The sequence below is a fragment of the Camelina sativa genome, chromosome 5 (assembly GCF_030686135.1).
Source record: "Camelina sativa cultivar CO46 ecotype springtype chromosome 5, ASM3068613v1".
Lineage (NCBI taxonomy): Eukaryota > Viridiplantae > Streptophyta > Magnoliopsida > Brassicales > Brassicaceae > Camelina > Camelina sativa.
The window spans coordinates 38,314,169-38,335,743 of record NC_141884.1 but is presented as its reverse complement, the minus strand read 5'-3'; the positions used below and the strand labels follow the sequence as shown (position 1 = coordinate 38,335,743).

Below are 21,575 nucleotides of genomic sequence, written 5' to 3'. Positions count from 1 at the left end.
TTCTTAAGTAGCAGATATGTGGCACTATATATGAACTTAGCATTAATGTGTAAAAGAACCAACTTTGATCTAAGATATACAGAACATGCACGATAGAGAATAAGAAAATAGCTGACTGGGCAAGAGAAGCCACATTCTTTCACATTTTGGAGAAGCCACTATCTGTTTAGACCCATTGACCTTCATTGGTAATATATACATACTGCATATGTATCAATCATAATCATATACGGCTTCTCCAAAAATGTATTTTATTTTGGTAAAAGAAATAATGAGAGATGGTAAAGTTCGTTTCTGCAGTACTGTAGAAAGAATCCAATACTTTCGCAGGATACCTTGAAAAGTTGGAGAGCTGATAGGTGTCCTGCCGTAATCAGTCTTGTTGAGAGCCTTTTTCAACACGATTATCGAATCATGTCAACAAGGAACAAGTCAAAATATATATTACTTACTGTGCTGTATGTCCTTTAGGTCAAATTCAACTCATAAGTCTCAGTGTTACACTGCAGTTACTTATACTGTTGTATAATACATTGAGAAGCAAAAGGATGGCAGAGGAAGGAAGAACAACAAAAAGGCGAAGTTTATTTTTTACACGTGTTCTAAATGAATTCATATGGTCATTGTTAATTAAAGAAACCAAAAAATATCTGGTCGTCGTACCATCTTTATTATTTTTCCCGGCAATGTTCTTATGCTTTCTCAACATGCATGCATGGCAACCTCGTCCAGGCAATCTTTCTCTCTTTCTTCAAGGGACTCAAGATGCTTGAGGTCGAGAAAGAAAGAAAACGTTAATAAATCCAAACTATAGTTTATAGGTTCCTCCTAGCTGGAAAAGTATACTCTACTGATCAAAACAGAAACCAACTAAGGAAAATCCCATAAAAAAAATTACTCATATAAAAAGACACGAATTTTTGTTCAAAAAAAAAAAAAAAAAGATACAATTTTATTTCTGCATTTAGATTATTTATACATATCAAAAGCAAATTAAACAATCCAAGAATTTGGAAGTACTAATATTTTTTTCTTCTTGTTTATGTAGAAAAAACGAACAATGCAATCCATAGAAGGTTATATAAGTTGGTGGATGGATCCCTTCGGCTTAATTAGGACCGGGAGAGCAATTTCCAAGTGATATGTCTTCCCAACGCAATTTTTTCTCAGGGGATGATTGTGATGCGTTTTCAGGATAGGCACGACAACATTGATATTTAATAATTAGTCGCATGATTCTTCGAGTGCTGCAAATCTGTTCTGGCTTAGGCCTCCTTTTTTGTTAGTCTTACTCGTGACAGTCTTACTCTTGACTGATATGTCTTCCCAACGCAAAAACTACGCAGGGGATGATTGTGATGCGTTTTCATCAGACTGTACCAAGACAACATTGATATTTATCATAAACAATCTCATAAAAACACTCGGGAAGACAAAGCAATCTGAGACGCTTCCCAGGATTAGTATAAAATTTGCTGGGCGCCTATTATCTAGTGTCCAGCATAAAAAGTCAGTAATGATCCGGCGAAGTTTCGCATCTCCCTCTCCTGAAACCATACAATACCAACATATATTATTATAAACGCAACAAGGACGTACGTGGATAACAAAAGACATTAGACATAATTATAAAGAGAGAGAGTTCATCTCACCTGCGGTTGTTTGATTGGCAACGATTTTGAGGTGACCATCAGCCACTGGGATGTGATTCGTTTCACCAGCAAAGATGGAAGCCGTACCACGATAATCCACAAACTTTGGCAGAGGGCATGTAACTGTTACATAGACGATAAAATTGGATCAGTACACAACAGACATATAAGATAAAAAAAAAAATTAGAGAGACTTTTCAAATTTTATATTTTAGGATAATTCACACCTTCGTTTTTGTTTTCGTGTTGTATGACCTCGTATCCGGGTGATTTAAGGCCAGCCTTGATCTGATCCATATCGCCATACGCATAGATGGTGGTACCACGGTAGTTCAGTTTCCTAAGGGCCTCTCTGATGTTCTTCGAAACCTCAACAACATCGCTATCGCCGGGGATCGGGCATTCCACCATGTCCCAGAAGACGACCGTTTCTGCCTTTTTGAATTCATCCTTAGCCGCCAAACACGACATCATTCAGAGAGAGAGAGATAGAGAGAGGAAGAGATATTAGGTCTGAAATAGGGAGATCTAGTTTCAACCTAACTTACAAATTGGTTATCTACGAAGAGCTTTGCTTTTGAAAGAGAGGTTTAGGTGTAGCACGCGGCTGAATTAACAAAAGGTTATATAGCTTCAAGTTTTGCTGCGGCGGATGAAATACGAAAGTTAGGTTTTATATATAGCTGCATATGCAATATACATAATACATAAGTCTAATTACATGCAATATAATGCATATGCATTTTTTATTTAATTTTTGCGTTACATGCAATATATACGTTCCTTTTGTGAAAATACTAGCTAGTACGTTCCTTTTGTCTTTCTCAATCCTAGAACTAGAATGAATCGTCTATCTTCTGCGTCGTACATGCATGCTACCTCCTAGTTCAGCTTTTGTTTTTCTCAAGTTGGTATTTTCAATTTGGTTGGTGCTCAAACAGTTTGAATGGATCTCTTGTCCGATATATTACTCTCTCGGTGTTCGGGTTTTTGTGTTATGTAATTTGAGGGGCCAAAACTTTCAGGTGAACTACAGTCTCTCTCACATGGTTCTTTGTTGGCCTATAAGCGTATTTTACATGAAATCTTTGCACTTGGATGAAACTGAAAAATTCCAGAAGGATCAACTATAGAACCCTTTTGGTTTGCAATATATGACATCATCTACCACAGCTTCCGCAGCCTCCGCTAGCACCACTTCAAGGCATTCCGACTCCCCAATAAATTTCTTCACGTTTTCCAACTCTTTAGCAGTTCCTCCATAACCAACAACACGCAACACCTTCACTTGGAATGGACACATGGTCACGTCGTCTGTGTAACTATCAAGCCCCTGCAGAAGCATCAAGAAGATGCATGTAAAGGATCAACCACTAAGTCCCTATCTCTGTCAGTTAGTTCATGGGTTTTGCTAATTAATGATACATACCTGGATGATTAGAGTTTCAAGCTTTGGAGACTGCTCAAGCAGATATGGCAGCAGTTCCCAACCTTTTTTATTCTTACTCCCAAAAGACAAGCTTACCAGATTGTTGAACACCGGTAGTAGTAGTCCATGTCTAACACATCGAGAAATCACCTGAAACACACAGACACACAAACACTTAAAGAATATCCGAGCTCATTAATTGTTGTAACTTGCAAAGAAAGAAATTGAGAAAACTTACATCAACAGAATCGAGAGAAAGATGCAGGGTCTGGACGTTGCTTATCCCCATAATGAGACCCGTTAGATCCGGCCTCTCGACTATTTTAGTATATTGAATATCCAACCTAGCTTCGACTAGAGAAGCCAAGTTAATTAGTGGATAATCAGACAAGGCATAATGGGAGTAGTGCAGGAAGAGTAGATTTGGGGCGTCAATTGACATAAAACTCATAGATTCAATATCAAATTCATCGTACTGAACTAATAATCTCTTGATGGTCTGACTCGATATGCGGTATGGCCATCCTTCAAACCCGTCGTGATACACATATAACTTCTCGAGCACGGGACAACCAGGAAGAAGTACAAAGCACATATCGTCAGGTGACTGATTCTAGGATGAGAATCTTCAGCGCTGGGAGAGACACATTTGGAGGAATTTCTCCAAAACAAACTTGTGTTCCCAGTCTCAGTTTAACCAGCGTCTTGCTCGTGAAGAGCTCAGGAGGTAGCAAGGCTTGAAAGCTAGTCTTTATACTTAGATCCATCTGAAAAAAACCACGTTCTACCGCATTACATATCCAGCGAACCACATGAGCCAACTTGCTGTCATCGTCGTGAATGTGGCATTTTAGAGAGAATTTCTTGAGAGGCGAACCGCATTGCAAAGCGAGTGTTCTATCAACGAAATCCCTGAAGCTCTCCCGCAACACCTCCATCTCTTCTTCATCCTCTTCCGGTTGCAGCAAATCAGAATCATCAAAATCGAGATTATGCACCAATGCAAACACATTCCTCCACTTTTTTGAGAGAACAGATGTTGAAGCAGCCATTTTGGTCGGAAATGAAGACAAGATGTCGCCCAGAACCTCATGAGGGAGCCAGGTGATTGCATCTTCGGAGCCAGTATCCAGCTTTTTGGTATCCATAGTGACAGTCAGAAGCAATCTCTTCCTTAAAAGGAAGTGCCTGAAACATGAAGTGAGCTCAGAGTGATTCAACTGCTGCATAAAAGCCAAAATGCACCCAACAAATAATAAAAAGAGAGGATATTTACATAACCTAGAGGCCTAGACAAAGCTCAAGATTGTATGAATGAATGTTATAATAAGAACCAGATAGGGGAACAAAGACCAGAGAAGTTCCACAAACCATAAAATCCAGTTCTCACAATTATGTATGCAAAGATTTAAGCTCACAACTTAGGTGATGAAAAGCTGAAGCTTAACGAAGTTACTTTCAGGAAAACAACAAGGTTACAGAAGCTACGCGCTTTTCCCGTTTTGAATTGAATAAATGAAAGATTGGAGTTTGAATAACACAATGAAACTCAGAATAACAACACTTCATGGAAAAGAGAGATCAGAGAAGATCCACATCCAAAAAGTTGCAATCAACAATGAAGTTCCACAAAGAAAAAGAAACAAAACTAAAAGGTTCACACTTTTTCCTGTTTTGAATTGAAATAACGGAAGATTTTTTTGAGATCGAATAGCACCAGAAAGCTCCAAAATTGTACCAGAGAGATAACAAAGAAGAGAGAAGAGTTCCACAAACCATAAGATCCAGTACTATTCATTAATTACAAAGATTTGAGCACACACAACGAGTACACGATGAAGCTCAAGTGTAACAAAAAAATAACAAGGTTAGAGAAGCTAAAGGTTCAAGCTTTATCCCTTTTTTTTTTTCTTAATAGAAATTAAAGGGGAGATTCGAGCTAGAGTAACACCAGAAAGCCGATTAGTAGCAAAGTACACCCAATTCATCGAACTTAAAATCTATCTATAAACAAGTGTAAGCTCAAAAGAACAACAACACTTTGTGCCTTTCCCTTGTTAGGAGAACAGAGATCAGAGAAAATCCACACAACTAAACAAAACAAAAAGCAAAGCTTCAACCTTTTCCCTTTTCGATTGAAGAACCGAAGATTCTAGCTTTCTCCCACAAGTTAGTCTCTCTCCCTTCGATAAATATGAAGAAAGAAGATATATACCCTAATAATTACTTTAAGAAAAAAAAGGAAATGTCAATTTAAAGGGAAACAAAAAAAAGGGAAAAAAAAAAAGATTTTTGTATTGTGGAAATAATCTGTTCATAATTTGAAACCCAGCCTCACTCCCTCCGGCATGATTACAGTCAGCTATAGCCGGTTTATTCCGGTACGTCAACTTCACATCTTGAATTCGGATTCCGGTACACGGCTTCTTTGAGCTACAGTCAAATTTCACTCCTACTTCCGTCGCCGATGTCCCGTGTATATCCAAAAACGTTACATCGCTAATTTTAACCCCAGATACCTAATCATATATTATATATAAACCAAATCATATTCAGGTTAACATTACTTTTCAAATGTAATGTTTTAATTTAATTTGAAGAAAGAAAGATAATAAAATTATTAAACCTGGTTAGGACAATTTTCGTTGCCGGGGCAATAGTTTTGGTCAATGACGATTGGGTTTTGTACATTGTTCATTACACAATGTTGGAAACGGATGTTCTTAGCGAATCCGTTACTGGGCCTGGCCCATGACTTTATCCTCACCCCATTCTCTGTTCCCGTATGCCGTTTTCCCAAACTCCCAATTCTGCGCATTATGAGTTACTTTCGTGCTATATCTTGGTTTCAAAGTTTATGTGTCCACCATCTTTACCATTTAAACCAGTTATAAGTTATAACATTAAAATATATGAAAATTTGATCAATTTAAATAGATTCACAGGTCGATCATATTTCGATAGACTAATCTTATTGGTTTTGTATAAAATCTATGTATAACTAAATTAATTTTGAAAATTGACTATATATATATATATCAATGTCCTTCAGTCAAAAATTAGAAAGATGTAATAAATTAAATTCATATCAAAAGCCAAATAAGAAAAGTCAAATAAAAGTCAACTCAAAAACTGGATCTTGAAAAGTGAAAACAGTGAGAATCAAGAATTTTGTAAACATTAAAAAATCAGCCAAACTAAGCATTATCACTAGATTTACTTTAAGCTGTCAAATTAAAATTACCAATTCAATTTTTGGTTTATACTTTTTAGTTTTACACACAAGAAAAACGTGTTAAATAATTGATTCTCATTCTTGTGTGTAAAAAAAAAAAAAAAAGATAAAAAAAAAAGTTAGGCTCATTCTTAAATAATTTCTAGAATAAATGAATAATACAGTAGTAGTAACTGTAATACTATTTCTTTCCCCAAAAATTCAAGTGTAAAATTAATAAATGGTGTTAAGGCTAATCTGTTTAAAAATCTGCAATTAATTAAGAAAGCGTTGTTGTGAAATCAAAGCAAAAAAAGAAAGAGAGAGAGAGAGAGAGGTCGTGTGTTAGAAGATAACACCAACGAATCGAGACGAGACGACCCACTGATTCAATCTCCTCTGCATATTCCCTTGGCATCTTTTTTTCTGGTAACCAAAGCTGAGGACTCTCATCAGTACATCTTTCTTCTAATTTCTGCAATTCAGAGCTAGGGATTACTGATTTTGGATTATTTTTGCTCTGGAGCTCCACTTCCTGAGATCTGTGTTCCGTGGCTGGAGGGTATGTTTTGTTAAGCTGATCGTTTAGGTCAATTGAGGTTAGTTTAATCGATTTTTGCAATTAACCGACAAGTCTTCTAATGGCGGCTTTAGTTAGATCCACTACCATGTTTGGGTTTTTTTTTGTTTGTTTGAGATCTATTTTCTCGCTCATTTTTTTTTTATTGAATTGTGATTTAACTCAGCTATTGAGATCTGATTGTGGGTTTAGATTTGGGTGATGCTATTGTGGGTAAAGTTGATATCGTCTTGCCATTTAATTAGTTTGGAACGTTGTACTCACAAGTTGTTGTTGTTGTTTATCAGGCTTGACTCAGTCTAGAGATTGTCAGATTGAGAAAGACAAATGAAGAACGGTATAGCTGAGTGCAGTGTATGCCATTCAAAATTGGTCCCTCCCGGTAGTAAAACCATTTCCAGGGCTTATGATGATCACAAGATTAGGGTTTCCTCAAAACAACGTGTCCTCAATGTCCTTTTGGTAGTAGGTGATTGCATGCTTGTTGGTCTACAGGTAAAATCATCTCGGTTCATCATTTTTTTGAGCCCTTTAGGTACAGATACGAGAGCTGCATTTCATAGCTTCTATCATGGACCACCTGCTTTTTGACATATTTTGTTTTTCATCATGTGACTATTGAATCCTAGTGGAACAACCATATTCATATCAGCGTTGTTCTTTTTCCTCTCAGCTCATCATTTGTTTGTGTAAATCACTTAAAAGTTACATACTTTTTCTTTTTTTCAGCCTGTCTTGGTGTACATGTCTAAGGTGGATGGGAAGTTCAACTTCAGTCCTATAAGCGTCAACTTCTTGACAGAGATCGCTAAAGTTATTTTTGCGATTGTCATGCTTTTACTCCAGGTATGTTTCTGAACTAACTTTTAATCTCGATTCTTTGATTAAAAGTTAGATGTTTAGGACTAGTGGCTAGATGTTTCTTCAGCATTAGAAGGTGAAAAGTACTAAGTAGGAGTTGCATAGTGTTGATTAACTGGTAACGTGAATGTGATATAGTTCCAATTAGTTCTGTGCGTAAAGACACTTTCTTGATTTTCGAATTATTATCTATTGCTTGAGTCTCTTGCTTTTTTTTGTAAGTACCGTGGACGATCTTTAATACTTACGTCTTTGTGTTCAAATTGTAGGCCAGACACCAAAAAGTTGGAGAGAAGCCTCTTCTATCCATTTCTACATTTGTCCAGGTATCTCTTCGTTGTCAATTTAAGGGAGTGTAATGTATTGCAAAGCTGCTGTACTATATTTTGGGTTCGCCATGTGATCTTTCATTGCATGATGGCTTGTCATATGTCATACAAACATGTGTTATCACGTATCACCTTCTTTTTACTACAGTTCATTAGGTTTTCTAGACTTTAGTACGTTGGTGATTCAAAGAGTTACTTGTTGGTATTTAGTGATTTGGTGATTCGAAGAGTTACATGTTGGTATTTAGAAATTGGTGATTTGAAGAGTTACATGTTGGTATGACAATGCACGGTTGTGTGAATTGTGGATTTTACAGACCAGTAGATAGATATCATTTTTTTTTTGTTTTCTTAGAGCTATTTTGCATTGACATGAGTCTTTTTTGCAGGCAGCTCGAAATAATGTGCTTCTTGCCGTTCCAGCCCTATTGTACGCAATTAATAATTATCTGAAGTTCACAATGCAGGTATAGCCACTTGTTATTTTTCATTTTGGCATCCTTAACCTGATTAAGCTATTAAAATGTAGTGAGGCAAAAGTTTTGGCTTTATGGCAAGAGCATACCATCTTTTCTATTGTACTCCAATTTTCTTGATCCTATATTTTTACTTTCTATCTTTCCACGTCAGACACTGCTTAAGTGCACCCTAACCAGATAATGGAATTACCATTTTGAAAGATAAGTTTGTACACCTCTTTTTTTCCGCCATTTCTTCTTCCTTTAGATCTGGTGGTCATTGCGTTACCTTTCATGTTGCCTTCGGTGATAGATTATATGAGTCGGCCAGCTGTTTACATCAAAGTTTGCATTAGATTTGATTACTGTCCTTTTCGGTTTGTACTATTTGTCTTTTATTCTTCCTGTGATTTCACACGTTAATGAAAGTTCTGCTATGCCAGCTATATTTCAATCCTGCTACTGTGAAGATGCTTAGCAACCTAAAGGTTCTGGTCATTGCTATTCTATTAAAGATGATAATGAAGCGGCGGTTTTCTATAATACAGGTAGTTATTTTTATAAATAGATTATATGTATGACCGATTTCGGTAACAGACAATATTATCGTGGAAGTTTTTGTGTAACCTTCCTTTCATAGTAACATCTTATTCTTGATTGGATGTTGTATGCTTCCGTATATATTGCTAAACGTGTTATCCTTAATTTTTGTTATAGTGGGAGGCACTTGCTCTGTTGCTGATAGGGATTAGTGTCAATCAACTACGTTCTCTTCCTGAAGGTGCTACAGCCATTGGAATTCCTCTTGCTACGGGTGCGTACGTCTGTACCGTCATCTTTGTAAGTATATTTTTCCTGTACTTATATTTGTTCAATGTTAAGGCATTGTAGTGATTCCATTTCACATAAGCTGACTTCTTGTACTTCCCCATTAATGCATTATGAAAAAGCTGTAATTCATCCTTGAGGCTAATTTGCAAATTTACATGCAGATTACTGTCCCGTCAATGGCATCTGTCTTCAATGAGTATGCTCTAAAGAGTCAGTATGACACAAGCATCTACCTTCAGGTTAGATAGTTCTGATGCACTTTTCTCATCTTGCATCAAGGAAATGGTATGGTGTGTGTGTTGTTTATTGAATGAAATTATCCACTTTTCAGTTGTCTTAGTAAACCAGTTGCTCTTTAGAATCAAAGAGCCTTGGGTTGTTGAACTCTTTTTTTTGTTCTGTTATAACTAATGTTCCTCATCCTAGGTTACATAACTCATATTCTTGGTCATGTCAAATTCTAGAATCATGGTCTTCTACTTCTCTGTTGTCTTCTTCTTTTGACCTTGTGTATATGTCATCTCATTGAACGTTCTTTTCTGTTACAGAATTTATTTCTCTATGGTTATGGTGCGATATTCAACTTTCTTGGAATACTAGGAACTGTTATATATAAAGGTATGTGCATTTTAAAAATGGCATCGAAGATAATATATGACACCATAATAGCTTTTGAAAAACATGTAAGGTAATTAAAACTTAGGATGCATTGCTGAGAAATTTATCATGATCCTGACAGGTCCTGACAGCTTTGACATCCTACAAGGACATTCTAGGGCTACCATGTTTTTGATACTGAACAATGCCGCACAAGGGATTTTATCCTCCTTTTTCTTCAAATATGCAGGTTATACTGACTAAGCTTTGTTAGATTCATTTAATCTATGAACTAGTTTGCTTGTGTCTAGATGCTTTTCTAACATATCTGGAGATTGTTTGTTATATATACTCAAAAACTCAATGGTATGTTTCTTACAGCAAGATTGTTATGGTGGATATTTACCTCTCTTCATTTTTGATGCTTTCAGATACAATCTTGAAGAAATATTCGTCGACAGTTGCCACAATATTTACGGGCATAGCATCTGCAGCGCTCTTTGGACATGTTATAACCATGAACTTTCTTCTTGGAATTTCAATCGTTTTCATTTCAATGCACCAGGTAAACCCATATGAACAGTTTCCTTAGTGAATAAATACAACTTAACAAAATATTTTCTGTCTAATTTATTTTTTGTCTTAAATATGCATAGTTCTTTTCACCACTGGCTAAAGTGAAAGACGAGCAACAACAGAACGGGAACCTAGAACTAAGCAATGCAAAGGATACTCACAGGTTTGTGTCACTATACATACTTCTTTATTGTTAACTGTGTTTACCAGTTCTTCTTTAGACAATTTTCTTAAGCAAAAAGCCTTGTAACAGATACATGAGCAGTATTTTACACTATTTAACTTATTTCCTTCTCTGTTATCTCTCTCCTTCAGGGCTAATGACTCATTCATCAACATGGCCGCAGGGGCAAATGAAGAGGTGAAAAATAAATTTGTAAAACAGTTCTTGCATTTTTCCCAACTTAGGTAGATCTCAATGTTGATTATCGTCTTGTTATCTCTGTGTCTGTTCAGGCTAGTCACCGCGGTGAATCAGACGACAGAACCCCGCTTCTTCCCAGATGAAAAGTTTCTTAAAAGTAGGTAACAGTTTATCTCCAAACCTCATTATGTTACCTTTCAAGCTCCCAAAGATGATCATCTAGATACATTCGTACCAAAGCAACCTACCTAGGCCTCAGAAGATACAAATATGGAGAATCATGTCATGTACTTTTGTACTCTAGAAGCAACCTAGGTTTCAGAAAATACGAATTACTCCAGTAGTTACTACCTGAATGTTATTAAAATGGAGAATCATCTGCTTTCGCACTTGTTCCTGTAGGATTTTTGTTCTGAAGAATTCTTTTGGTGGAGAATATTCTAGAAATTGGGGGTTTACCAGTCACATACCAGTAGAGGATACAGTGTAGCAAACTTCGCGAGACCAACTCTTACTTCTTTCAAGAGTCGGTTTAAAGTTAGTTGAAGAAACCTCTCAAGTCTGAAGCTATATTGTTTTAAAAGATAGAGTGAGCAAACTTGGTACGTGATATATGTATTTTCGATATATAATATTGTATTCTTTGGGTTTTTGCAAAATATCAGGTCACTTTTTTGCTCTTGTTTTTCTTGTTATACAATACTCTCACAACTGGGTTCTTAACGTCTTACATATATAAAAAGCATATTTTTCAGCCTGTGAGGTTGGTTAGTTGAACCTGCCAAGCATTTCTTAAATTTGTTGTATCAATAACTAACATTGCAAGATCTGTGTGATGAATATTCCTTTCAAAACTGTCTGAAAACTTTATAAATTAGTATGAAAAGAAATTATATTGAATACAAAGAAAAAAAAAACCCCAAAACAAACAAACCAGATACAGTATAGAATAATTTTGTATGAATAGACAGACTCCACCAAACATTTGAAAAGACACCAAATCACACTACTCGTCACCTTAATAAAACATATACATCCCAACTGGAGAAAAGCCTCAGACAAAAAGACTCTCTTGAACAACACATTTATATGGTATGACAACAATTGAAACACAGACCAATCAAGTTTCCTGGACTGGAGCAGCTGCTGTCGTTGATGACCTCAACAATGGTTGAAGGGCTTTTACCACAATGCTCATGTTCGGCCTAAACTCCGACTCATATTGCACACACAATGCTGCTACTGCCGCGAGCTGAAGCCCAAGAATAAGGAGATAACAATATTTCATGGTTAGCTTTGAAAGTGGCTTCACAGATTAGAGATTAAACTGTCAAAAAGATGTGAAGCTATTACCTTTGCAACAGCTTTAGGAGGATACTCTCCTTTCAGTTTTGGATCAACACATTGCTTCACTTTGTCTTCGCTGAGCCTCGGAGTAGCCTGACGTTACATGGCAAATGCCAAGAGACCAATCAGTAAATTCGAAAGTAAGATTATCCTCAAGAGTCTATTAGAGAAAAAGGTGATAGTACATACCCAAGTGACAAGACTTTGTTGACCACGAGGCATTGTATGATCAACGGGTTTTCTACCAGTCAAGAGCTCCAAAAGCACTACACCAAAACTATAAACATCACTCTTCTGTGTCAGTTGACCAGTCATCGCATACCTGCACCAGCAAAAAATGTAAAGTTACAATCTTTCACTTCCTATAGAAAATAGTGTGATCAACTGTTGTTTTAGAAGCATTCATTACTCTGGTGCATGGTAACCAAAGGTTCCCAAAACTCTGGTAGAATGAAGACGAGCAGCCATATCAGGAGACTGATTCGATAGATTAAAATCAGCGATCTTGGCTTTAAAGTCTTCAAAGAGAAGTACATTGCTAGATCGGATATCTCTGTGTATTACAGCAGGCTGAACTTTCTCATGTAAATACTCAAGTCCTCTAGCTGCATCAACTGCGATTCTGACCCGTTGGATCCAATCAAGTGTTGGACCTGGTTGTGCTCCTTGAACTCCTTTTCTCCCATGTAAGATGTCGTGTAAAGATCCCATTGTGGCAAACTCATACGCAAGAATGCGGAAATTCCCTTCAACACAATAACCAAAGAGCTCAACAAAGTTATCGTGCTTCAGCTTGGAAACCCTCGAGACCTGAGTCAAGAACTCAACGTTTGATTCAGGTTCTGCTGTATTATCAAGCTTCTTCACCGCCACAGCCTTGCCATCTTTCAAGGTTGCATAGTAGGCTCTTCCGTATGATCCTTCACCAATCAATGCCTTTGATCCAAAGTTATCAGTCTTTTCTTTCAGCTCATCCAATGACAATGCAGGCACATCAATAGATGGAGGCTCCTTCAAAGCATCAGGCTTCACAGCAGCCTGTGTTTTTCTGTTGTGATTCCCTTCAATATAACAAAAACAAAACCAAAAAAAGAAGATGAATATCTCCAGGAAATCACAAGAAACCATTTTAAGAGCAAAGAGAGAAGTACCATAATCATGATTGTGTTTAGGGATTCTGAGGTGTTCATTTTCAGGAGAATGGTAAGGCTCTTCAACGTGGCAAGCACAGCACAACCACCTACGCATCTTTTCTCTCTTGCCTATATAGAGATCGTCTACGGCTCTTGGTTTATCCAGCCTAACAAAGTGAGCTGGTGAACGATCGTTCGCCTGCAATATCATCAGCATCATCATCATCATTACAACTCGAATGAGTCAATCAATTCAACTCTCACAAAAGATTTCTAATTTCATGTCACCAATAACAACAACATATAGATATATATATATATATCAACCAATCAATACATAGAACAGATTCCAAATTTTGAGATTCACCTTAAAGCTAAGACCTTTACACAAACCCAATAAACTTTTAAACGTCAAAATTTGAAAACTTTAAAGAGATAGATTCGGAAAAAAGAACAAAGCTTTGAGGATATATTCAATGCTTACCACCACACCACGACGATTATAATCAGAATCCATAGGATACATAACTCAAAAAGACGGATCAAATCAATTAAAAGAAATTAGGCAGAAAATGAGAAGGAAGATACGAAAAAAGGGTCGACGAGCTTCTTGTTGTTGTTGGAGAGATTTGGGAAACCCAAAGAACTCGAAACCCTCTAAAGAGCTAAAGATATTTAAAAAAAAACAGAGATGGAAAAAACAGAAACAGCAAAGACAAAGGTGTCAAAAAGCAAAGAGAGAGAGAGAGGTTTGCTCAAGAATAGACAAAAGAAAAACAAAAGAAAAACCCAAATTTAGAGATTATAATAAATAAATTAAAGAGAGGAGAATATAAATTTACCTGTAAAGTCTATCTCTCTTAATGAGTAGCTGCTATCTAAATGAAGCTAAGCTTAAGCAAAGGTTTGGTTTTTATTGTTGTGTTTTTTTTTTTTTTTTTTTTTGGTTTAAGAGAATTTTAGAAGAGAAAGAGAAAAAAAAACAGACGTGGGGAAATGAAATTGTTTTGACAGAAAAGCTTTTAGAGCAAAGACAGAGATGATGACTCGTATATAAATTGGAGGAGACAGAGAAGCAAAAACGCGCTTATTAGAGGAAAAATCTTTGTTGGGATGATATACTTAAGTCAGTCATTCGACAAAAAAATGATATTTAATGCTTTCTCTGTAGCTTTTGCTTTATGTCAACATCATTTTATTATACGTTAGTCATGTTAATGTATTTTTTTCCTTCTCTCTGACTCATAAAATAAAACATTCTATTTCCCTAAGGTTTTTTTTCTTCTTTATTTTGCGCGTCTTTTACGTTTTTGAGACTTCATTCATTTTGGTCGGTTCTGTCGGCTTTGTTCGACCTTAATCTGAAGATATTCCTGTGTATATATATGTTAGTTTAAAACTTTAAATCAGTTGCTTTGTAATATAAAAACTATGAAAAGTGTTTTCTAACTGATTTGATGATATTCAACGAGAAACATTAAATGTTTAAGAAGATTCTTGTAAAGTTTAAAGTAGTCCAAAACTATATAACTGACTAAAAATAAATTCAAAGTAGAAATAGTTGAATCATAATTTCGACTGTTCTATTTCTTTTATAAATTACAAAGTTTAAACTATTGAACTTAATGATAGATGGATTGATATGGTCACTCAAATTACAACTTTAAATGAAAACAATTTGTTTTTTATTGCTAACGCAATTGCTAAAAAGTAAAAACCAAACATTTTCATTATTCAGAAAAAAAGAAAACAAATGGTCAGTTTGGCGTCTAAAAATATCCAATTCTAATTTTAATTATATCTCCATATTTTATTATTAGTTAATTTACGTCTGAGGCTTTTAAATTCGTATAGAGGCTAACAAAGCCCGATATAAGGCCCATCAAGATTGAAAGAAAAAAATACTACCGAGTTTATTTCTTCTACTTTCCCACGCGTTTCACGTTATGTCTTCACTCTTTTATCTTTTTTTCTCATAACTCAAAAGTCAAAACTGAAAACAATCTAATTTGTTCTGATACAGACATGGCACAGTTTGTTGTCTTCTCGAAAAGCTCCCATCTCCATTGATTTATTTTCTTCCCGGATTCTTTTGCTAATTACCTTCTGAGTGAGGCCCTTTGACTTTTTTCAATTTACCCAAAAGTACAACGATTTTGCAGCGGCGTGTGCTCCAAAAGACTAGAGCTTTCACTCTCTCCTCTCTGAATCTGATGCTTTGATCCATTCGTATTGTTATCATGCATTCACCATAATTTCTCACCGGCTGCAACTAGGGTTTGTTTTTTTCCGGCTTGTTTTGGTTAACGAAAGCAAAAACAAACAACAATGGTGTGTTTCAATTTCAATGGGATCAAGACGAAGAATACTCTAATTGGACTTGGTTTGGGACAGATCCTCTCGCTTCTCCTCTACCTCTATCAGCTTTACTGCGTCTGAGTTCGCCAGAAAAAGGTTTCACCTTTTTCTCCAAATTCCAACCCTAAACCCATTTTTTTTTTAAACCATTCATTGGCTGGAGCAACCTTGTATGCTGTCAGTAATGTCAGTCAGGTAAGCAAGTCTCTGTCTAGGAGCACTAAAGGAGTTTTCACAACAGCTCCTTCCTTTTCTGGAGCTTATACACGACAATGAGACCCTTCCCTTTTCTGGAGCTTATACCTTCCATATTCGGAACCATTTACATTTAAGGTGTAACATTTCAATGGCTTGTTCCTTTATGTTTAGCGCCGTTTTAGAGGCTCTAAATTGCTTCTATAATTTCCCAACAAGTCGCACCTACCTCCCCAAGCAATCCTCAAGACATTTACTTATTTGGCCGATTTCATCATCAAGGCTCCAATTCCATATTATTTTATTTTTTTTCCACGTTTAGTTTGTATAGACCATTGTATATGAGCCTATAAAAGCTCTGTTTCGATTTCATTGTAAAGCACCTAGCTATTATCATTGATTTAATTAAACGTTCAGTTTTTCTACAAAGTGTCGTCATTGTGTTCTCTTGTTCTTGTCTTTAGGATCGCAAACTCCATCACCATCTCTATCATCGTCCATCTTCCGCATCAAAGCTTGTCAACTCTTGAGATCTTGTGATCAATCAGATTTGGTGGATTCATATCAGATAATAACTTGCTAGCTAGCAAGTTCTCTTATCGGTTAAAAATGGCATTATCCAGATTGACAGATCCATGGCAATGTTCCACGAACATGAAAGCTCTTGAGAAGTGCATAGTTTAAGTCTCCAAAATTTTTGGATAAAAAAAAAAACAAAAAGATACAGTTACACTATTATGCATACTTCCTTTTTCAAAACAACTTAATATTATTTCAATCTTTCTTCTCCTTTTTCTTTTTTTTTCAAAACTAAATGAGCTACTTATAAAATGGTCGAGAAGGACACATCATTCTTTATTTAGATGATAGTAATTAAGTAGAAGTTCTAATCTAGTGGATATTTTGTATAATCTTTAATGCAATAAATGTTTTAGATACTGATTTGGCCAGAAAAAAAAATCGATATGAACTCCTTATAAGCTAGTGATGTTTAGGGCAAGAATTCTGTAGCAACTATGGAGTAATAATAAATATTAAAGTGACCAAACTTTTTATTTAATAGAAGTCATGTACAATCTAGGATTGACAACCTTCTATAACACACACACAAACTGGAAATAACTTATTCAAATACTAGCACCAAACTCTAGCATTCTTTTTTTTCACATGCACACAATTATTGAAAACAACGAAAATAACATTCTGAAACTTGGAAGTCGTAACTTCATGGATACGCTTGTTTAGGCAGTCTCAACTTCAGTTGTCGATCCCTTGGTGCAGAAACTAGAACATGCCTTTGCGCATTGTGCTATCGCTCCATTCACAATTTCGCTCGCATCTACTCAGCGAAACAGTAATAGAATAGGTTAACATTTTCTCTTGTCTACCGTTCGAAGATAAATAATAATATTATAATTTTTGAGTTTGGATGCTTCTTTTTACCAGAGCTTTGGAGTGTGTTCATGGCACCGCACACTGAAGATGCACACCCCAACTTGCAGTATTCATTGACAGAGACAGCATCACCTAGAGTAAAACTTTCAAAAAATAAATTAACCTTGATGGAACTGGCAACAATTGACATGATAAAGCACGATATAAAAAAATTACCTGAGTTTTGGAGAGTGTCATGTTTATATCCGTTCGGACATGTACCCCCACTAATGATTTTGCATCCACTGAGTGATGCACAAACTGGTCGGGGGGTTCCCGGAAGACGGCAAGCGTTGTAGATATTTCTGGCACTTGTATTTGGGCAGCAACTCTTTGCTTCCACTTGAATTTGTGCGATGACCAAACTCATTATGAGAACACTTAGAATCACAGTTTTGCCTTCCATCTTTTGATTTCTTACTTGTTTGATCACAGTATATATTTAGTTTGTGTTGATGAAATGATGATGAAACAAGACTTGCTTAGAGTATCTTTATCGGGGGTTGTTAGGTAGAGTTCTTAGTTATAATGTGATTAAAATTAAATCAAAATTGGTGAATAGGCTAAGAAAGACTTCTTAGAGCATCATTATTGGTAGGTTGTTAATTTTAGGGTTCTTAAAATTTTTAGTATTAAAAAGTATATTTTTATAAGTTAAGAACTTTTGTTTGTTAATTAAAATTGTACTCCTCCAATGATAAGCTCTTAGAAATGAGGTTCTTAGTTTTGAAAAAAAAAATTAATGTTTAAATGTTTAAACAATGAAAATATTATTATTGCATTTCATAAACTTTTAAACATACAAAACACAAAACATATTAAAATAGAAGTAGAAATTACATATGGGGAAAAAGTTTAGTTGTAATATTGATTTGTGGCAAATTTTTGCCAGATATTCTCAACCAAATCATCCTTCAATTGTTGATGTTTTTCCTGACTACGAACTTCCTTCGGCTTGCTGAGAATGGTCATCAAATTGTTGACATTTGAAGGTCTATCAGTTGAAAATGTAGAGTCCACATGTGAAGTTCTGTGTGTTTCTACTTGTGCGAATTCTGTTGGATCCAACTGTCTATACCCATCTCGTTCGTCTTTTACTATCATGTTGTGAAGTATGATACACGCTCTCATTATCTTTCCAATTGTTTCCTTATCATGGACAAGATCCGGATTTTTGACTATAGCGAAGCGAGATTGCAAGACTCCAAAAGCACGCTCGACATCTTTACGGACAGCTTCTTGATATGTAGCAAACAAGGATGCCTTTGGATCTTGTGGAATCCGAATAGATTGGATAAAAGTAGCCCATTTTGGATAAATACCATCGGTGAGATAGTAAGCCAAATGATACTCGCGGCCGTTGACAAAGTAATTAACTTTTGGAGCATGACCTTGTAATATATCATCAAAAACCGGAGAGCGATCAAGAACATTGATATCGTTTAACGTACCTGGAGGTCCAAAAAATGTGTGCCATATCCACAGATCATGTGACGCTACAGCCTCTAAAATGATGGTTGGCTTTCCGGATCCACGTGTGTATTGACCTTTCCATGCGGTCGGGCAATTCTTCCACTCCCAATGCATACAATCGATGCTTCCTATCATCCCGGGAAATCCTCGTAGCTCTCCAATATCGAGTAAACGTTGAAGGTCCTCTGGTGTGGGTCTCCTTAGATACTCATCTCCAAATAAATTTATAACTCCTTCAACAAAATTGACCAAGCATTGCATCGTAGTGGTTTCAGAAATCCGGAGGTATTCATCAAACGCATCAGCTGCACGACCATATGCCATCATACGAATTGCTGTTGTACACTTCTGTATTGCAGAGAGACCGAACCTTCCGGTAGCATCTCTTCTTTGTTGAAAGAATAGAATTTCATTAGAGAGTCGATCAGTAATACGCATGAACAACGCCTTGTTCATTCTAAAGCGACGACGAAAAAGATGAGGAGGGTATGTTGCATCTTCACTAAAATAATCGTTCCACAAGCGGATATGTCCATCTTCACGATTTCTTTCAATATGGACTCTTTTTTTCCTTGGCTTTCTTGCTTGTTGGCGATCAGCATGAGCAGCACTAATATGATCGAACGCTTGATCATACACTTGCTCAAATCGATCATCAAGCACTTTGTCCAAATTTTCAAAATTATTACTAGAAGAAGATGCCATTTATTTCACGAGGCAAAATGACGAAGATCAAAATAAAGAAGAAGATATGGAGTTGTGGAGTGGTAAAAGAAAAAGATGAGCAATGAAGTTGTAGTAGAAGAAGTATTAACTTATTTGAATTGTAGTAGGAAGAGAAGAGATAAGAGTTGTGGGAGTTGTGGAAGTAATATATGACGATCTTATATAGAGTGGCACAAGTCAACTACATTAACAAAAAATAACAAAGCAGTCACGAGCAACAAGTACAAAGAAGTCACGAGGCAAACAATTACAAAGAATTCACGAGGCAAACAATTACAAAGAAGTCGGCATAAAAAACAAGAGTAAAAATGGGTCCTTGAAGTCACGAGCAACAATTCACCAAGCATTCTTGTCATAAACCTGTGTTTAGTTGTGTCTTCGATCCACGAGCATACTTGTCTCTATCTGTCACAAGCCACAACAACACATCCATCAGTTTAACATCACAAGAACACATAAAGGTTGGTAATCAAAAGCACAAAAACATAATATGACACAACAGAAACTGATTACAATAAAAAGTCAAGAACACAAACAGATTAAACATCACATTAAAACTTCAACAACAGAAACCGATTACAATAAAAAGTCAAGAACATAAACAGATTAAACATCACATTAAAACTTCAACAACAGAAACCGATTACAATAAAAAGTCAAGAACATAAACAGATTAAACATCACACTAAAACTTCAACAACAGAAAAATATGACATTAAAACATGAAGAACAGAAACCGATTACATGAAAATGTCATCAATTAGCTTGTTCTTTAAAGCTATATCATGATCAGTTAGTGGCTCTGTTTTTGCAAGTATCATTTCAAGGAGGTTACGATTGCTAATCTTCTCTGTCAAAGCAAAATTTTTTTGCTTTAGCTCCAATATCGCCTCTAACTCCAACAGATACTTGCTATCTTCATCATCAGTGGCTGTTTTCTTCACATTCTTTTTTTTTTGCCTTTGAAGCCTTAACACCAGGTGGACGAATCATTGAGTCATCCTCTCTATGGTTCACTGGTTGGGAACTTGAAGAACCGTCTATACCCTTCCTTCTTTTAGCCGTTCCATTCCCTTTAGAAGATGAACTAGCACACCATTTCTGATCATATCTAAGCTCAAGCCAAGCATGTTGTAGGGTGAACTTTACCTTGTGATCATTGAAGTATATTTCGTTGGCTAGCTTCATAACATCATCTTCATTTTGGCCACTTGATCTCTGTTTGGTTGCAGCTTCGTAGCATCCAACAAACTTGCACACATTGTCATTTATCTTCCCCCACCTCTGCTTGATATGACTAGGGGCTCTCTTTTCTAAACCGACAACCTTTGGACTTGCATTGAAATATTCAGCAACCCATTTCCAATAAGCTTCACCTTTTTGACCATTACTTACTATGGGATCCTTGCTCGTGTTCAGCCATGCACCAATGAGCTCAACATCATCCGCTGGTGCCCATTTATTTCTTGATCTACGACCTTGTGATGTAGCATCAGAGCATTGAGTGCTAAACTCAGGAACTTGGGATTCACCAAGTTCAATACTTGGTGAATCTATTTCATGAGGATTGGTGTGGGTTTCTCCTTGACTATTTAATAGGTCCATGAAGCCAGGAGAGTGGGTATATGGGTTCATGGAATCGTTTTCTTTTAAATGAGAATGGAAGAGATTGTTGAATGGTTTAGAGTAAATTGTTTGTACTTTGAAGGAGGAATGCTTAACTATATAAGGTGAGATTAACTTAGTTTGAAAAAGATTTGGTTGGTGTGGTTAAGCAATCAATGTTAGAGCAAAGAGAAACGTTTTGGTGGTTGTTGTTATTAGCAATCAATGTCAAAGTACACATTTACCTAACATAACACAACCAAACATTGAACTCAAAGACCATAACACTAAGCATTGAACTCAAAGACCATAAGTATGATGTAGACATTCCTAATCAACACCTAACAAGCATTTATTCTACCCACCAAACACAATGCAATCAATAAAAATTATCTACATATATCAAAGCTTTC

At 36.2% G+C, this 21,575-nt stretch overlaps 4 protein-coding genes and 1 pseudogene across 16 annotated transcripts; 1 reads left to right on the top strand and 4 right to left on the bottom strand.

Annotated features, from left to right (window-relative positions):
* Positions 1-2,671: 2,671 nt before the first annotated feature.
* On the bottom strand, positions 2,672-5,749 carry LOC104788178 (F-box/LRR-repeat protein At3g60040-like). Its single transcript, XM_087451354.1, has 5 exons — positions 5,708-5,749; positions 5,202-5,600; positions 3,320-4,269; positions 3,082-3,231; positions 2,672-2,985 (listed from the first exon to the last, which is right to left on the bottom strand). The coding sequence occupies exons 3-5, from the start codon at positions 3,674-3,676 to the stop codon at positions 2,776-2,778; spliced, it is 717 nt and encodes a 238-aa protein (XP_087307480.1). The 5' UTR covers positions 3,677-4,269; positions 5,202-5,600; positions 5,708-5,749; the 3' UTR covers positions 2,672-2,775.
* A 596-nt stretch (positions 5,750-6,345) lies between these two features.
* On the top strand, positions 6,346-11,648 carry LOC104788176 (CMP-sialic acid transporter 3). Of its 11 annotated transcripts, none has more exons than XM_010513890.3 (16): positions 6,346-6,724; positions 6,822-6,857; positions 7,163-7,370; positions 7,605-7,721; positions 8,006-8,062; positions 8,455-8,532; positions 8,967-9,071; positions 9,241-9,363; positions 9,516-9,593; positions 9,903-9,972; positions 10,094-10,201; positions 10,383-10,516; positions 10,608-10,690; positions 10,843-10,888; positions 10,984-11,048; positions 11,294-11,648. In XM_010513890.3, the coding sequence occupies exons 3-15, from the start codon at positions 7,203-7,205 to the stop codon at positions 11,032-11,034; spliced, it is 1,218 nt and encodes a 405-aa protein (XP_010512192.2). In that variant the 5' UTR covers positions 6,346-6,724; positions 6,822-6,857; positions 7,163-7,202; the 3' UTR covers positions 11,035-11,048; positions 11,294-11,648. The 11 variants fall into 11 exon arrangements, with proteins under 11 accessions (XP_010512192.2, XP_087307486.1, XP_087307485.1 ...); XM_010513887.3 differs by having other exon boundaries at positions 6,477-6,724; positions 6,822-6,894; XM_087451364.1 differs by having other exon boundaries at positions 6,482-6,724; positions 10,984-11,052.
* Positions 11,649-11,737: 89 nt separating this feature from the next.
* On the bottom strand, positions 11,738-14,504 carry LOC104788175 (protein CYTOSOLIC ABA RECEPTOR KINASE 5). 2 transcript variants are annotated; one of them, XM_010513885.2, is made up of 6 exons: positions 14,214-14,504; positions 13,390-13,570; positions 12,648-13,299; positions 12,428-12,560; positions 12,245-12,331; positions 11,738-12,143 (listed from the first exon to the last, which is right to left on the bottom strand). In XM_010513885.2, the coding sequence occupies exons 2-6, from the start codon at positions 13,484-13,486 to the stop codon at positions 12,012-12,014; spliced, it is 1,101 nt and encodes a 366-aa protein (XP_010512187.1). In that variant the 5' UTR covers positions 13,487-13,570; positions 14,214-14,504; the 3' UTR covers positions 11,738-12,011. The 2 variants fall into 2 exon arrangements, with proteins under 2 accessions (XP_010512187.1, XP_010512186.1); XM_010513884.2 differs by having other exon boundaries at positions 13,856-14,244.
* Positions 14,505-16,952: 2,448 nt separating this feature from the next.
* LOC104788174 (thionin-like) lies at positions 16,953-17,977 on the bottom strand. The gene is made up of 3 exons (XM_010513883.3): positions 17,536-17,977; positions 17,368-17,451; positions 16,953-17,263 (listed from the first exon to the last, which is right to left on the bottom strand). Exons 1-3 carry the CDS (start codon positions 17,762-17,764, stop codon positions 17,166-17,168), a joined length of 411 nt encoding a protein of 136 aa, XP_010512185.2. The 5' UTR covers positions 17,765-17,977; the 3' UTR covers positions 16,953-17,165.
* Positions 17,978-19,779: 1,802 nt separating this feature from the next.
* Positions 19,780-21,337, bottom strand: LOC147944895 (glutathione S-transferase T3-like; annotated as a pseudogene). The gene is made up of 2 exons (XR_015557929.1): positions 20,302-21,337; positions 19,780-19,962 (listed from the first exon to the last, which is right to left on the bottom strand). The product of XR_015557929.1 is annotated as a glutathione S-transferase T3-like (transcript).
* Positions 21,338-21,575: the final 238 nt, after the last annotated feature.

Coding starts and splice junctions, on each gene's coding strand:
- LOC104788178 (XM_087451354.1), bottom strand. CDS start 3,676: ATGTGCTTTGTACTTCTTCCTGGTTGTCCCGTGCTCGAGAAGTTATAT. Junction 3,232..3,319: donor TTTCTCTCGATTCTGTTGAT/GTAAGTTTTCTC, acceptor TGTGTGTTTCAG/GTGATTTCTCGATGTGTTAG. Junction 2,986..3,081: donor TTGAAACTCTAATCATCCAG/GTATGTATCATT, acceptor ATGCTTCTGCAG/GGGCTTGATAGTTACACAGA.
- LOC104788176 (XM_010513890.3), top strand. CDS start 7,203: ATGAAGAACGGTATAGCTGAGTGCAGTGTATGCCATTCAAAATTGGTC. Junction 7,722..8,005: donor TTGTCATGCTTTTACTCCAG/GTATGTTTCTGA, acceptor TTCAAATTGTAG/GCCAGACACCAAAAAGTTGG. Junction 10,691..10,842: donor AATGCAAAGGATACTCACAG/GTTTGTGTCACT, acceptor TCTCTCCTTCAG/GGCTAATGACTCATTCATCA.
- LOC104788175 (XM_010513884.2), bottom strand. CDS start 13,897: ATGTATCCTATGGATTCTGATTATAATCGTCGTGGTGTGGTG. Junction 13,300..13,389: donor TAAACACAATCATGATTATG/GTACTTCTCTCT, acceptor GTTATATTGAAG/GGAATCACAACAGAAAAACA. Junction 12,144..12,244: donor CTCCTAAAGCTGTTGCAAAG/GTAATAGCTTCA, acceptor CTTGGGCTTCAG/CTCGCGGCAGTAGCAGCATT.
- LOC104788174 (XM_010513883.3), bottom strand. CDS start 17,764: ATGGAAGGCAAAACTGTGATTCTAAGTGTTCTCATAATGAGTTTGGTC. Junction 17,452..17,535: donor TGACACTCTCCAAAACTCAG/GTAATTTTTTTA, acceptor GTTTTACTCTAG/GTGATGCTGTCTCTGTCAAT. Junction 17,264..17,367: donor GAACACACTCCAAAGCTCTG/GTAAAAAGAAGC, acceptor TTCGCTGAGTAG/ATGCGAGCGAAATTGTGAAT.